Source organism: Antechinus flavipes, chromosome X, assembly GCF_016432865.1.
Source record: "Antechinus flavipes isolate AdamAnt ecotype Samford, QLD, Australia chromosome X, AdamAnt_v2, whole genome shotgun sequence".
Classification (NCBI taxonomy): Eukaryota; Metazoa; Chordata; class Mammalia; order Dasyuromorphia; family Dasyuridae; genus Antechinus; species Antechinus flavipes.
Genome location: NC_067404.1, coordinates 134,415 through 149,120, shown reverse-complemented (window position 1 = coordinate 149,120; position 14,706 = coordinate 134,415). Strand labels below are relative to the sequence as shown.

Here is a 14,706-nt window from a genome sequence, read left to right as displayed (position 1 = left end):
TTTTATTAGTTAATGTTCATCTTCTCACTTTCCTATCCAAATGCCTAATCTAATATTGAGAATATGATAAAAACTTTTTATAAAATTCTGAAAACAAATAGCCAGGTCCAAAAATATTTGTCTCATTCAGTGTTCCAAATTCTTTATCAGAAAATGAGCAGCATTTATCTGATCATTATGCTGATAAATTAGGCACTAAAGTATTCTATCATAAAACATAATTTATTCATCCATTTTCCAATTTGGGATAATCCTGTAAATTTCCGTACTTTGCCTTCTAAAATTACATCTTTATATATCTTTAGAATTCATATTTCTTAGGACTATTACTTCCTTTAAATTACTCACCAATTTTCCTTCCTCTTTTTCTTTTGTTTCAGTGTTGAATGAAAATTATTTCCACATATATATATATATATCCATATATATGCAATTTTGATGAACATAGGGAGAGAATATAAAGTCCTTTCCATTGCTTTCTACTATCTTGTTTATTTTTCTTGTGCAGTTGTGAGGTAATTTTCTCTATCCTTTCCCATTTTCTTCCCTTTCATATTATCAGGAAACAACTAATTGCCTGATTTTGTCTAATGGTATTCCTTCCATGTCTCTTCACAATAGAATTTACAGGGAGCACATTAATAATCTCACCATATGTTAATATAGGCAGTTTTGCAATTTTGGTTTAGTCTCTATTTATTTTACTGGGAATACTGAACTCATTTCAATAGAGGTTAATTTTCCCTGCCTTTCACCTGCACCTTGAGGCCTACACCACTTAAATATAATACAAACATTGTTTGTAGGCTGTTCTTGGCTATGTATCCATGTCCTTTTACTTCTAGAATACTCCATTTCAAAATTTTTTCTCCTTTAAAGTGAGTAGTGGTGATGATAAATCATGTGTGAGCTTTTTCATTTGAAAAAAAAAGTGGAAGAACTATATTCAGAGTAGCTAAGTGCCACTTAACTGGTTTATACTTACTATGAAGGCTAAGTAAATTTATTTTTGTTAAATGACTTGAGTGTATTTTATCCTAAAATCAAACCTGAATAATTTTTGTTGTTGTTGTTGTTGGCAATTCAACTGGGATTAAATGATTTGTTCAGAGTCATATACTAAGTGTTAATTGTCCGAGGCTGGATTTGAATTCAGTTTCTCTTAAATCTACTGTGATATCTAGCTGCCCCCTCTGAACAAATTTAACTGGTACAAGATAAAATAGCCTCATGCTTCACATCATGACTGAGTAGAGGGAAAAAATCAGAGAATATTAGGGATAAGGTGATCAACTTCCAGATTATGTATGGAGAATCATTTTTATGGGATAGGGGAAGCTAATGTGAAAAGTATTTTTCTTGATTGAAGTGAGTACTGCTAGTCCCAATCAGGATATAGTTTTTGACTGACAAATTTGTTATCCCTGAGATCTGACAAACTTTAAACTAAAACCTCATGAGTCCCTGAAGCAATGCTTTCTTCAAAGAGAAATTAAGAGACAATGTTGAGATGTGCTATACCGCTAACTTCCATATATTTTGGGAAATGAGAATATTTAAAGTTAAATTTATTGGACCTTTCAGGGAAAGACTGCCAGTTTTCAGTTGATTTGAGTTGCAGGATTTTTTAAAACTGGTCTTGTAAATTACAAATTTTTTAATAACTCATTGATGAGGATTTAGGAGTGAAGATTCTAAAACAAACTAATTTGACTAGATAAATTGACTGGATGGATAATAGACCAAATTTATGTCTATTTTCATCCTCATTCTCCCACTAATGCTATCCCAGAGACTACTCTTGATACTTTTAGTTTCACTAGAAACTAAAGGCACCAGAATGCCTTCAGATAAGCCATGGAGCTCCCCACAAAAAGTATGTGTACAAATTGGTAAAATCTGAACAAGAAATTGTTTTGGGAATATATTGTGAGTATAAGAATCATGAGAATGTCAATTTGTTAATTTAGAAAATTTTCAGTTAACTTGGGATGGAAAATACCAATCACATCCAGAGAATTATGGAGACTGTGGATTTAAACATTTTCACTTTTTTCTTTCTTTGGTCTGATTTTTCTTGTACATGACAAATATGGAAATGTGTTTAAAAGGATTACAAATATTTAACTTATTTCAGATTGTTTGCTGGAGGTAAGGAAAGACATTTAGATATTTTTAAGCTTTTAATTAAATTTTCCAAATATATGGAGAGATAATTTTCAACATTTACTTTTGCAAAGCCTTGTGTTGTAAAAATATTTTTCTTTTCTCCCCTATTTTCTCCTTTCTAGATAGCAATCCAATATAGGTTAAGCAATGCAGAAACAAAATCTTAAAGGAATGTTGAAAATTATATTTATATGTAATCTGAAAAATCAAATACTGATAATTTTTAAAATGTAAAAAAAAAAAAAACCCCACTAAAATGTGAGAACAGTGTGAGAAATGATGAATAGTATTCTGCTTATATGGGCAAAGGGCGAAATAATTGATCTCTACATAATAGGTTAGTAGAACTACAGGGAAATTGAGCGTCAGGACATGGCAACCTGAGGATGAGAGGTTATGACAGAGATGCAACTTCTATGAAAGTTACAAAGTAGGGTCAAATGAAAATCCCTACATATCTAATCCTTAAATAAGTGAAAGCTACATCATCTAATGATGAATATTTAGCTGTTCATCTTAATATGTAGCTCAAACATATAGTGATAAGGAAAAAGGGATAGAAGGCAACTAAGGAAAAACAAAGAATTTACTTCCATTTTCTATTCCTGCTTCTCACTACCTTGTTTCCTATTCCCCTCATTAGTTTGCTTTCTTTAGGGAGCATTCATTGCTTTAGCAGTGTGATATTACAGTTTAAATGTGTTTCATGTGCTTGAAATATTTGACCCAGGATACCATAAATTTATAGCTAATTTACATTATAAAAAGGTAATGAAAATCATTATTATCCAATTTAAATGACTTTCAATCTTAAGCCTCTCAGAAAAGCTATTATTCATAAAGAATTATTAAGTTGCTAAGAGTAGGAGCTTTTGTTAATGTCTATCCATTTTTTTCCCTAGCAATGTGCTGGAAATCAAGATTTATAGAAACATGTTTAACTGGATATGAGGATACCTTTAATGAGTCACAATAGTATAAATCCATATTGCCATTTATACTTTAAAAAGAATTATTTCAAATGTATATTACTTTATGAAATATGTTGAGAGAAAAAAATCAGAGCAAAAAGTTATGGGAGAAAAAGATGTGAACAATGAATGTGTTAATTTATATCTTCTCCTTAATTCTTTTTCTGAATGCACATAGTGTCCAGTCTATTGCTTTTGATCATTCAACCACAAAACCTTTTATACCTGAATGTATGCTAATTCATGTTGCTGCCCATATCATTTGTATTTTAATTCTTTCAGACAACTTTTGTTCTCCATTTTGATAGTTTATTCCTACCCCAGACTTACATCATACTATCCTCAACATAAAACATTATAGACTAGTCTGTCTTGATGCTTTTACCTTGTCAACAAGTAAACTAGCTTTTATAATAGGATCAGGAAAAGGTTATTCTGTGTACTACAGATCAGTAAATGGGGAGATGCATTGAGGAGCAGGGAGGAAAGAACAACTCCTGCAGGAAGTGGGTTTTGCATTTTTTTGTGGTGGAAAAATAGTTATCTATTCTATTCACATCAGAATTATAGGAATCATATTATCAAATTCATCTTCATCCTTATGAGTCTAACAGGAAAGGGTAGAAAGAGTAAAAAAAGTTTCCTGTCAGATACAAATTTAGAAAATGGCCCTCGGATTCATAACAACAGAGATGAGGGAAAGAATTATAAAGCAGAAGAGTTACAAAAATTCTACTTAATAATTGTAAATTAATCCTCTCAATTCTGCAATTCCACTTCACAAACGAAAAAATATAAAAATCTGAAAATAGAGTTGAAGTTGAATCTAATTCTGTTCACACAGAAACTAGTGTTTCAAAATTAGTATTTCTTCATAGAAACAAGAAATAAAAGCTTAGGGTTAGAAAATAAAAGGACAGAAATTTACACTAGTTTTGTGAACTAAAATTTAAGTGCTAGGAAGGTTGGTGAAGAAATGTGTTTCTTCCCCATGAATTTTTAAGAATGGGTCAATATGGAAAAAGATGAGTGTGGCTAAATGTATCAATTCAACTGGACATCTGGACCAAAAATGGTATGCAAGATATATTTAAGAAGGCAACACAGATACTACCTTAATTCAAACTATTATATAATTTTTTGTGTTCAGAAAGAAAAAGCTCCCATACTCATCCCTTATTTCTAAACTTGAGTTACACACAAAATACTCCCTATTTGTCATCATCCAGCCTACTCTGATTAGATCATCTTGTTGATTGTTTTTGCAAGAATACTTGTGACTTAGACTACACAACATTTATCTAAGACTGGGTAATTTTTTAAACCAAAAATCTGAAATTTAAGATAATAAAGACTCATTCCTTTTTTCAACAGAATCATTTGGATATCTATTTTAGTTAATTTTCCTGAACTCTTTACTTTGGGCAAACCCCTGGAGAATTTGGTAGAGATGTCTTGACTTTCTCATTTGAGAGTAATAGTTTGTGTATCATAGCTTTTTCTCTCACATAACTATCTGTCTTACTGTTCTTTTGTATTTAAATTTCACCTAGGGCTAGTTTAAATTGTTAAGCTATACCCAATAAAATGTATATGTATTCTCAAATCTTTCTCAACATAATCTTCACCAATCTTTGATTTCAGTATATTTCACATAAAAATACTGTCAACAATTTCTGTTAATAACTCTTTTATTTTGAATTCAAGTTTCAAACAGTAGTTAGAAAGTTTCCCCATATGCCCTGATTGCTAAAAAGAGCAGAGGTAAATCAGTGGACTTGGCTTTGTAGACTTGGGCCATTTAGATAGCCTTACAGGGGAAAGAAAGTGGTTAGGCAAGATGGGGGAAGAATAGTAAAGAATGAAGAATGGAGAAGGGTTAGAAAAAACAGCAGCCAAGGATCAACGGATGGTGTAGCGCACATAAGGCACCTCCACATCCTCACCACTATCATCGTTGCAGCAAAGCTCCAGCACCAATGCTCGTACATGGCGGCCCAGCTTTCTCTTTGATACTCGGCTCACAATTTCTGTCATTCTAAAGTCCAAAAAACAGTTATTAGAAGAATTTTGTCTCCAAAAATTTTTTTTCCCACCTCCCCTAGGTTCATGCCCAGGATGTATTAACAAACATTACCTACTTAAAAATAAGACTAAAAAGGCAAAATTAATCATTGTAGGAAGGGAACAAAATTGGGTCTAGCAATTTTCCTAAGTAGTTGTTTACAAACAAGAGATTTCTCTCTATTTTCAGTTGTTATTCTGAAAAACTCACGGTTGATCTAGTCGCTCCTTAAGTTTTGTAGCTGGCATAAAGAAAGAGTAGAGCATAGACACACCCTGAGACAACATAGTGATTTCCAACTTGTGCTCTGTCTGATAGAGTAAAAAATACATCAGAAATGTCAATTCACCTTTTTTTCTTGCTCCCTTATTTCATTCCTTTGTCTTATAGATATCTACCTTGAAATAGTCCAAGAACTGCTTGAGGGTCATTTCCTCACCCCCAGGTTGTAACCCCTTGACTTCGAAGCGATCCCAGAGAGTCCATTCACGGTCATAATACTGTGATTAAGAAAACATGAGATCTATAAATTCCCACCAAACATTTCCCTCCTCCCCTGGGTCAAGTTATTGAACATCTTAATATTACCTTGTGGCGGGGTGCAGCAATTGGTTCAGAGAAGCCAAAGAAGGGTAGGGCAAGGTTGAGGAAACCATTTTTATAAGCTTCAAGTCGTTGATGTCCCTGTACCACTTTATACAGCTCCAGGCATACAAGCCCCACCACCGCAGCAGTAGTTGTGGCAATGGCTGGGATGATCTTTCCCGCAATCAATTTGCTCTGTAGGTATCAAATGTCCCCCCCCAAATCCCAGACCTTTAGATCAATCTTAGAAATGAAGTTATGTTTATTTTTATGTATGAGCATGTATATAAACGTATGTCTTCATAATATACACAAAGAATATACACATAAAACCATGTAACTACCTTGTGCCTGTCAGCAGGGGGTATGTCATAATTCTCAGCGCGCAGGTTAGAAGCAGCCACAATAAAATCCATGTGAAAGTTGTTATCATTGTCCTACATAAAAGGTTAAATAGGATAGCTAGGAACTTACAAAGTCTGCAAATAAGGAACACATGAGCCCTCCACTAAGCAAACATACACACATACATTCCCCCTTGGAATTATAACCTGGACCCATAGCATCTTATCACCTTCTCAAAGTCAATAGGGCACATCTTGAAGCCAGACAATTTCTCAGGACTAGGTAGCATAGTTTTCAGTTCTTCTAAGTGGCTATCATCTAAGCAAGTGAAAAGACAAAAAGGAATGTTGTAAGATAAAACTAATCATCCCAGCAGCACAGAAGTAAATAACTAGAACTTACCAACAGAGGCACTGGCACTCTGTAGTTCTTGATCAGAAACATGAATCTTGACCCCAGATTTAGGAGTGAATTTAGGAATATGCACTGTTTGTAAAAGAGTAGCAACTGCAGCCCGATCCTTTGAACCTACTAGTCCATATGACTGTGCAAAAAGATTGGCAGCTGCCATGATGTAATCCAGGTGTAAAGGCTATGTGGAGAAAACAAAAAAAACGATCATGGATGACAGTGATATAGGTATTTAAAAAGGAACTGAAAAGAAAAAAAAACCACCCTCAAAATCTTAATGTCAAAGAATAACTTACCTAAGACCACATGGATAATAAAAGTGAAGATGGGACTTAAACCCTAAATTCATTTACTCAAAATCAAAATATTTTTTAACTATTAAGTTTGGATATTCACTTTCTGTGGCTCCAAAAAGTAAAACACACAGATACACACACTACTCACATTTGTGACATCAAAGATAAGGGGGTGTGGGCATCTTTTAGGTCCAGACCAGAAAGGAGTGCCAGAGCTTGTGAGCTACCAGAGATTAAAAAATAAGGAATGCCTGTTAGATAACTGTTTTCTTTCTCTAAGCCTAGATGCTGTTGAAAGGAAAAATAATTTAATACCTGCTCTGGAGGAAAGTTGTGCAGCAGTTGACAGATATTATTGGCATACTGGGAGTGCCAGTGGAGGCAAGCCCAACTCACACAATCGGCCCAGTCATGAGGGCGTTGCAATACCAAACTGCGATGTACAGCCTCTAGCACCTCCAGGGGTTGTGTTCCTGCTAATCTGAGAGTTCGCTCCATAAACTTTGGGTCACTGCATATTGGGTACAGTAAATGAAAGTTGGTAGTCAGGTTGACAAAAAAATAGTAACAAATCCTTAAAACAGAATTTTTATTATCTAGACAAGTAAAGATGTCCTGTGTCCTGGTAGCTTACCCTGGGCTAAGAACCTAGAATTATGGGATAAGGAACAAGCAACACTCACGTGAGATACTGGTTAACATTCTCTGCTGGCTGTTTGAAAAGGCCTTCAAACTCTTCCCGGGCCCACTGTATAGGACAAGTATCAATTTTTATTTAAGGGAAAAAAACCCTTACTTCCACCTGTCTCTACCCCAACTGTAATTTTATTTAAGTCTCTGACCTGAAGGGTATGCTCAATGGCATTGGGAAAGTTCTTGAGTGTACAGATTGGGATGGACTTTTCAGGGGGGTCCTGGCTGGAGCTGTAAGATTCTGTCAGGAAGGGTATCACCACTTGAATGTTCCCCTTAGTTCCCAGTGTGCCTGATTCCAGTAGTGGTTTCCGATAATATACACAACGTCTGTCCACATACATTCCTAGAATGAAAAAAAGAAAACACTAAGGAAAAAAGCACATCATGAAAAATGGGGAAAATAAAGGAATAAATGCTCAATGGTCATCTTGACCAAGTTTTGCAATTGAAAAAAAATACCCTCTCTGCCACACGTTAAATTTTTCTGACAATGTTGTCTTCTGGTTGGAAGACACTCTAAATCATGTCCAAAAGGGATCAACTGCACATGTCTAATGAGTAAGAATACTGTATCTTTCAGTATGTTTCAATTTTTGTTTTTACTTTTCAATAATTCTTTTTTTTAAACAACATCCACTTATTTGCTTATATAAGTTTTATCCCTCCTAATAAAATAGAAGTGAATTAATTCTTCTACCTAAATGCTCTTTCCCTTTATGTCTTTTCTTCAGGTTAAATATTTTCAATTATTAGAAATTATTTTGGTAAGGCTTTCACAATCCTGGTTGTATTTGTGTTTTGTAACATTATTGGCCTTAAGCCTAAACTCCAACAACACTCTAAATGTGAGTTTTCCTTTAATTCTTTAGTAATGAAAAAGTTCTCTCTTAAATTAATTAAAGATGATTTAAACAAAGAAAGAAATCCCTCTTTCTAATCCTTACGGGCATCAACATTATCCAGTGCATTGGCCACACCATCCAGGGCATGGAAAAAGTCATCATCATAGATTCTTTCTGTGTCAGGTCCTACTCGGTTTTGGTGACTGGTTATATGCATCTGTGGATTCATTTGTTGCACAGCAGCAGCTGCTGTGTCTGACTTCAGTTTCTGTTGGTTTAGAACACCACAAAACACAAAATTATACCTCAGCACTTTGGATCTAACATCTCTGCCCTGATATTCTGAACAAGCATCTTCATGCATATATCTAACCTTTACAAATCCTATTCTTAACACACTCCTTGAGTCCTTACCGTGACATCCCAAGGTCGGAAAAGGAATTGTCGGTTAAGATTGGACTTCTCAATAGTATCCATATCTGTAACAGTAATATCTCCTCCTTCTCCACAGCCCAGGCCAATCATGGCAAAATTCTTGAGCAGCTCACAACCCAGAGCTCCAGCTCCAACCTGAGGACAGAGACACCAATAAAAGGACAAGTAAAAGATGTGATTGTTAGGGTAATACCATAGACAAATAAAGAAGTGTGGACAAAAAAAGAGATTTAAATACATCTAAGTGGACTTGGAAATCAGATCTGAGTTACATGAACTAAGGAATAGTTAAAACACTCTGGAACATTTTAGACTAACCAGGAAATATCTCTGTTTGCCAAGTTTCTCCTGAAGGTCAGAGCCAAAAACAGCTACCTGTCCATCATAGCGACTTTGACGCTGAAGGAAAAAAAATAATTCAGATTAGTAAACCTAAATAAAAATTTTCCTAAGTAAAAAATTCCCTAAATGAATAAATACCGGGTGACAGTTGGCCTCTGTGAGGGTGTCCTTATCCTCAGGCAGGCATTCTAAAGCATCAAAGTAAAGCCACTGCATGATAGGCATGAACTTTCCTGAGCAAGCCTAAGAGCGAGAAAGAAACAAATTAGGGAAAATAAATTTCTTTTGGGTGAACACATTATCACAATGCAAGAGAAGTGGGTTCATGTGTGTGGTGTGGCAGGAATAGAATCAATTAAAATACAATAACCCAAACAAGGGAAACAGATCCAATCACAGCAAGAAGGCAATACAGATTTGGGGACAATGGCAAAATGAATTATAAATCAATTTAAATGGAGACAGACTGATAAAAACAAAAACATAATCTGGAGTTCATTTTAGAGCAAAAGCATATCCTACTCAGCTCACTAACATGATAAATAAAAGTAAAAGATATTTTGAAAACATGGTTATCCACTCATTCTTTGAGAGTGGTTTCCAGAATTTATTTTCTTCCTTACCTTCATTACTTCCTGAGCAGCCAGACCTCCAATAAAGGCATTGATGGGAGCTAGGTCTCCAGCTGCCATGTAAGCTAGCTGCTGCACCAACTCCTTATCTAAATTTTTTTGTTGTACATGGGGTGGGGAAGCTTCATTTACCATCTGAGCTAATCCAACCATTTCTGTGGCATCTGCCTATTAAAAAAGGAAATGTAAACTCAGAAAAACAGTAACTCCCAAAATTACCTTTCCCCAACACAATACAAAATATTGTGGGCTCTCTAAGAGTCTTCATCCCAACTCCATCCCTTTGCTTTTTTCTGAAAAACAAGTACCTGGTTTCGGGGACGGGGCAGCCGGTCATGCTGGCTATAGAACTGATGCAGGGCCTGAAAGGCTATATGCAGATGAGGAGGGTGTGAAAATTTGGCGAAGTCTGTCATCACAAAGTCTGGCTCAGCAAGTGCTTTGGCCAGGGATTTCTGAAAGAAAAAGAGTAAAATAGGTGAACAATGAGTCTAAAAACATTTAAGTTCTTATTTAAAGAAAAGAAAGCATAGCAATATAGGAAGACTGAAAAAGGAAGACAGAAAACAAACAGCAATAAATGGGGTCGGGACAACAAAGAAGAGATTTCCCTTGGAACTTGACTATTATGCAGCATCTTCTAATAACTCCCATTCACACGACTTACAAAATTTATCTTTCTGGGCACTTTAACCTGGCGGACAATACCACCTCGAACATAATCTGAGAACTTGGTTGTATCACAAATACTGAAGGTATATGGGCCTGTAAGAGATCAAAGAACAGGAATTAGATGTTGCTGCTCAGCCCCAATGTTTGCCAACTGTGGCCCTTCTGAATAAAACATACTTTCATCCTCCATTGACTCACCTAGCACTTTAATTTCTACAGGTGGGCTGCTGTTAAGTTCACTCATACCCTGTATCTCAGTGAAGGAGACAAAATCACCACTCTCAAATCCATGACGTGTTTCGTCCAGACAAGTCACCACCCCTGGGCTATCCTAAGTAAATCATGAAAAGAAACCTAGATGTGATGGGGGCAAAGCATTTCCTTTAATTTTGGGGGAAACTAACTACTTTCAATCTTTCCAATTTTTCCACTGCCTTAAGACATCAGTTTCTCACCTTGGTTACCATGGAAACCATGGCACTGAGGGGCTGTTCTCCATTTGAGTCAATTAAGACCATCTCCTCCCCAAAGTCACAGAACAGTTGCCTGCAAGAAAAAGTTTACTTCATTGAATTCTTATCATCTCTTGACATAGTATATCTCTAAAATTTTATTCTGAATCTTTCCCTGATTCTTTTAACACTTATCTAACAATCCATTAGTCTGTCCTGAAAGATTTGTTTAGGTTTGGTATTCTTTGACCTGTTTATTCCTGACTCACCCGTTAATTCATAAAGATGTATACCTCTTTGATTCAAATTATGAGTCACATACATGTAGTCAACAAATTTCCCGGGAAAATACTCACCCAAAAAGACCACGAGTGTCAGCTACTACTAGCTTGATAGTGTGGCTATGACAAAATTCACCCACACGTAATTGCTCTTCTAAGGATGAATTAGTGAGAACTACCACCTAAGGTGGAGGAAGAAACAACAGTTAAGTAAAAAAATTTTAAAAAAGTTTTAAATGAGATAAATTAACTTGAGAACTTCTTAAGGATGGTTTTATAGGAGATTCTGGAGGGAAGAAAGAAATTTCAGTCATTTGTTAAGATTTTCGATATATAAGTATTATTGGACATGCAATACAACAAACATGTTATAGTAATGAAATATATGATATACATAAAACATCATTATTGGGTATATAATATTAGAACAATAAAGACTTTTGGCATACCTGAAAGCTGCTCAGGAAGTCTTCAGTGAGAGGACCTGTGTATGCACAAACAGGTACATAAGTGTTGAGCTCAGCCAAGTGAGGTTGTGATGCTTCAGCACGATTCTTGCCTATGTCGTCTTCTTGCAAATAAAACTGATAGAGAAAAGGAAAATAAACAACTGGATTACTGTGGCCTCCTGGCTCTTTAAATTTTTAATGGGAGAAAAGAAATGAGAATTGAAAGATTACCTGGGAAGAGAGGTCAGCCCACTGGGCAATTCCCTGGTCATGGAGGGTAACAGCTTTGACTCCACCAAGGATGATGTTTTTAGCAATCTCAACACCCAGGCCACGAAGGCCAGATATCAGAACACTGGATGTTTGTAACCGCTTCATTGCTTCATGGCCTAAGACATATCTGAGAAGAGAATGATGGCAAGGCACTAAGAAGGACTGGTCTTAGGAAGAGATTTTGCATCACTTCCTTTTTATTCCCCTTCCCTCTCAACTTTCCTTGATCTTACAATTGTCTCGAGTATAGACCTTCATCTATATCAGCTTCACTTCCATTTTTTGCCATTCCCTAAAGATGTATTAAGAATTGGAATTAGTGGCGAATAGTAAACATCAAATTGCAATTTTCTTCACAATATGTAATATTTTGTGATGATACCTACGTTGGCAGGTGCTGTGGGAGCTTCAGCAGGCACAAGGTGAGCAGGAGAGTGGTTGGAACCAGACTTAGAATCAGGCTTGGACACGCAGCGTTTCTTGGACAAAGGCGAACTGGACATCTGGTTGGAAAAAAAAATGACAAATTATGAAAGCGTACTTTTAACTGTGAAACACATACTGAAAGTAAATTGATCAAAATTTATATTTAGGTTTACATAAACGGGGAAACTCGATGAAAAAATTGGGGTTTTATTTTAAGGAAACTAGTCAGGAGATTGAAGTTTGGGATAATACTGTTGATATTAATTTGAGAGAAAACCGACGTGCCGGATTTCGGTAATATAATACAAAGTGCACAATTTTTGCGGGATAATTATTTTTTAAGGGGGAACTTCCTCCGTAATTTCCCGAGCGGAGATGCGACGGAACTTAATAGAGACCAGGAAAAACGAACTATTTAGGATCCTTACCAGTTTTCTTGCTAAAATAGTTAAAACTTATTCCTTAAAATGAGCCACTTTAATCTTTCACTTTTAATTGTACCATAGACACAAAATGGCGGACGCAACTAGGGAGTCCCGGATGTGGTTTTGCCGCCTCCCCCCTCCCCCATCAAAAGTTCTGATCTAACTGATTCGAATTTCTATTATTATGCAAACCAACAAAGTGAACCAAGAATTCTAATTCACTCCCCAGAAGCTCCAAACATTATAATTAATAAGGATCCTAGAAAATTGAAAAAATCAAACATGGACACAGACGCAGCTGCTTTCGGAAATTTCTTTTCCCAAATAAGAGTAAAAATCAAGCATTTCACTTGTGAATTATTAACGACTTATGAAAAAAGACTCACATGATCAAATGACAGAAAGCAAGAGAATGAGAGAATTGAATATTTTTTAAACTACCACAGTAATAGGAAAAAAACCCCAAACACCATATCGTTTCAAATGAATCTCTTCCTTCATCCCCTATTACAATCTCAGACACTCTATTCCCACTTGAATCCCACCCTTTTCCAAACTTCACCAATTAAAAAGTTAAAAAAACCACCTTTTTTTTCCAATTAGCTCTCTTTTAACCTTTTCTGGATCAGTCTTACCCCCTCTCCCCCGTCGAAGCCTCGCCTTCTTCTCCAACTACCGCAAGTTGCAACGCAAAAGATAAAAACTAACTAGGGACCGACGGATCAAAAAAGGATTGTACCACTTTACAGGGGTGAAATTGTTGCAATAAAACGACTGTAAATGTACCATAAAATAGTAATTCTACCACTGCAATAATTTATATTACAATTCAATAATTTATATTACAAAATTTGTTCATATTTTCTGTATTTTTTCATAATTTTCGGAAGCGTTCTCAGTGTTCCCGAAATACAAAATAAAAAGTATGGTATAGTCCAAAATTTGTCGCAAGGAATCCTGGGTGTATTTTTTTTTTTTTTGGCCAGACAATAGTTTGAAAAAAAAAAAAAGCTGCTTCCTTGACTCTGCGACCAAAATTTGAACTTTAAAAGAATACATTTAATTTTATGGACTGCAGTGAGTTCGATAAATCTAGTTTTAAAAACAATAAAAAAAAAACAGAATCGAGGGAATTTTTTGTTACATGTTAAATATTCTCATCAGAGCATCTACGTCTTTTTGAACAACGTATGAACCTTTGCTCTGATAAAAGTGCTTTATGTAGTTTGAAATTCTTAAATTTACATTCGTAATTTTAATTAAAATCTTGTGTAAAGTTAAAGCAATATATGTAAGTTACTGTGCCGACAAAATGAAAAAAAACCCGAATCTTATGTATTATATTCAAAAATAACTGCAGCTCGCGGAATTAACTTAGTCAGCATTATTTCACTACAGTAACTAGAGAAGTTAGGACTAATATTTTTAAGGAAATTAGAGACACAAAATAACACTTTTAACATAAAATTCGTGAAAATTAGGTCAGACAATAAAAAAAAAAACTTTTCTCATATAAACTTATGATTACACTAGTCAAAAAGAATAAAACCACAAATACCAGTATGGGGTTGACGATGGATGTGCTTTGGTTGTGAACGATTTTGATTTGTTTCTTTTCGTAAAAATACGCTGCGTTTTAAGATGTCTTGTGGAGAGCCATCTACAGCAACAGTCTACTTTCTCAGGATGATTGGGTTAAGAAAAGTCCTTTTTCACTGCACCTGTTAATACAAAACGCGCTACAAACCAAAAATCACTACACCACGCCCCGAACCCTCCCCCCCCAGCCCGCCCGCCCCTTTTTCCCACTTTTTCACTAAGCTGTTGGATATATTGCACCAATAGCCACGCCTTCCAGGGTGTGGCCTGGGAGTCTAAAGTCTCAGTGACGCAAAAAATGGCCAATGAGAATAGAGATGTGGTAAACGCGCATACCGCA

At 35.6% G+C, this 14,706-nt stretch overlaps 1 protein-coding gene across 1 annotated transcript; it reads right to left on the bottom strand.

The window, feature by feature from the left end:
• Positions 1-4,950: 4,950 nt before the first annotated feature.
• LOC127542597 (ubiquitin-like modifier-activating enzyme 1) lies at positions 4,951-14,493 on the bottom strand. Its single transcript, XM_051968330.1, has 26 exons — positions 14,326-14,493; positions 12,303-12,419; positions 12,150-12,208; positions 11,875-12,043; positions 11,644-11,778; positions 11,270-11,376; positions 10,917-11,007; positions 10,660-10,792; positions 10,457-10,554; positions 10,098-10,244; positions 9,781-9,957; positions 9,296-9,400; positions 9,134-9,214; positions 8,795-8,950; positions 8,483-8,648; positions 7,685-7,881; positions 7,526-7,590; positions 7,158-7,353; positions 6,991-7,065; positions 6,538-6,727; positions 6,365-6,453; positions 6,135-6,227; positions 5,794-5,985; positions 5,604-5,705; positions 5,416-5,516; positions 4,951-5,178 (listed from the first exon to the last, which is right to left on the bottom strand). Exons 2-26 carry the CDS (start codon positions 12,417-12,419, stop codon positions 5,043-5,045), a joined length of 3,177 nt encoding a protein of 1,058 aa, XP_051824290.1. The 5' UTR covers positions 14,326-14,493; the 3' UTR covers positions 4,951-5,042.
• Positions 14,494-14,706: the final 213 nt, after the last annotated feature.

Excerpts from the sequence above, each read along its gene's own strand:
- LOC127542597 (XM_051968330.1), bottom strand. The coding sequence starts at position 12,419 with ATGTCCAGTTCGCCTTTGTCCAAGAAACGCTGCGTGTCCAAGCCTGAT. Across the intron at positions 12,044-12,149 it reads GGTCTATACTCGAGACAATT|ATATGTCTTAGGCCATGAAG; the intron begins GTAAGATCAAGG and ends TTCTCTTCTCAG. Across the intron at positions 5,706-5,793 it reads TTGCTGCACCCCGCCACAAG|TATTATGACCGTGAATGGAC; the intron begins GTAATATTAAGA and ends TCTTAATCACAG.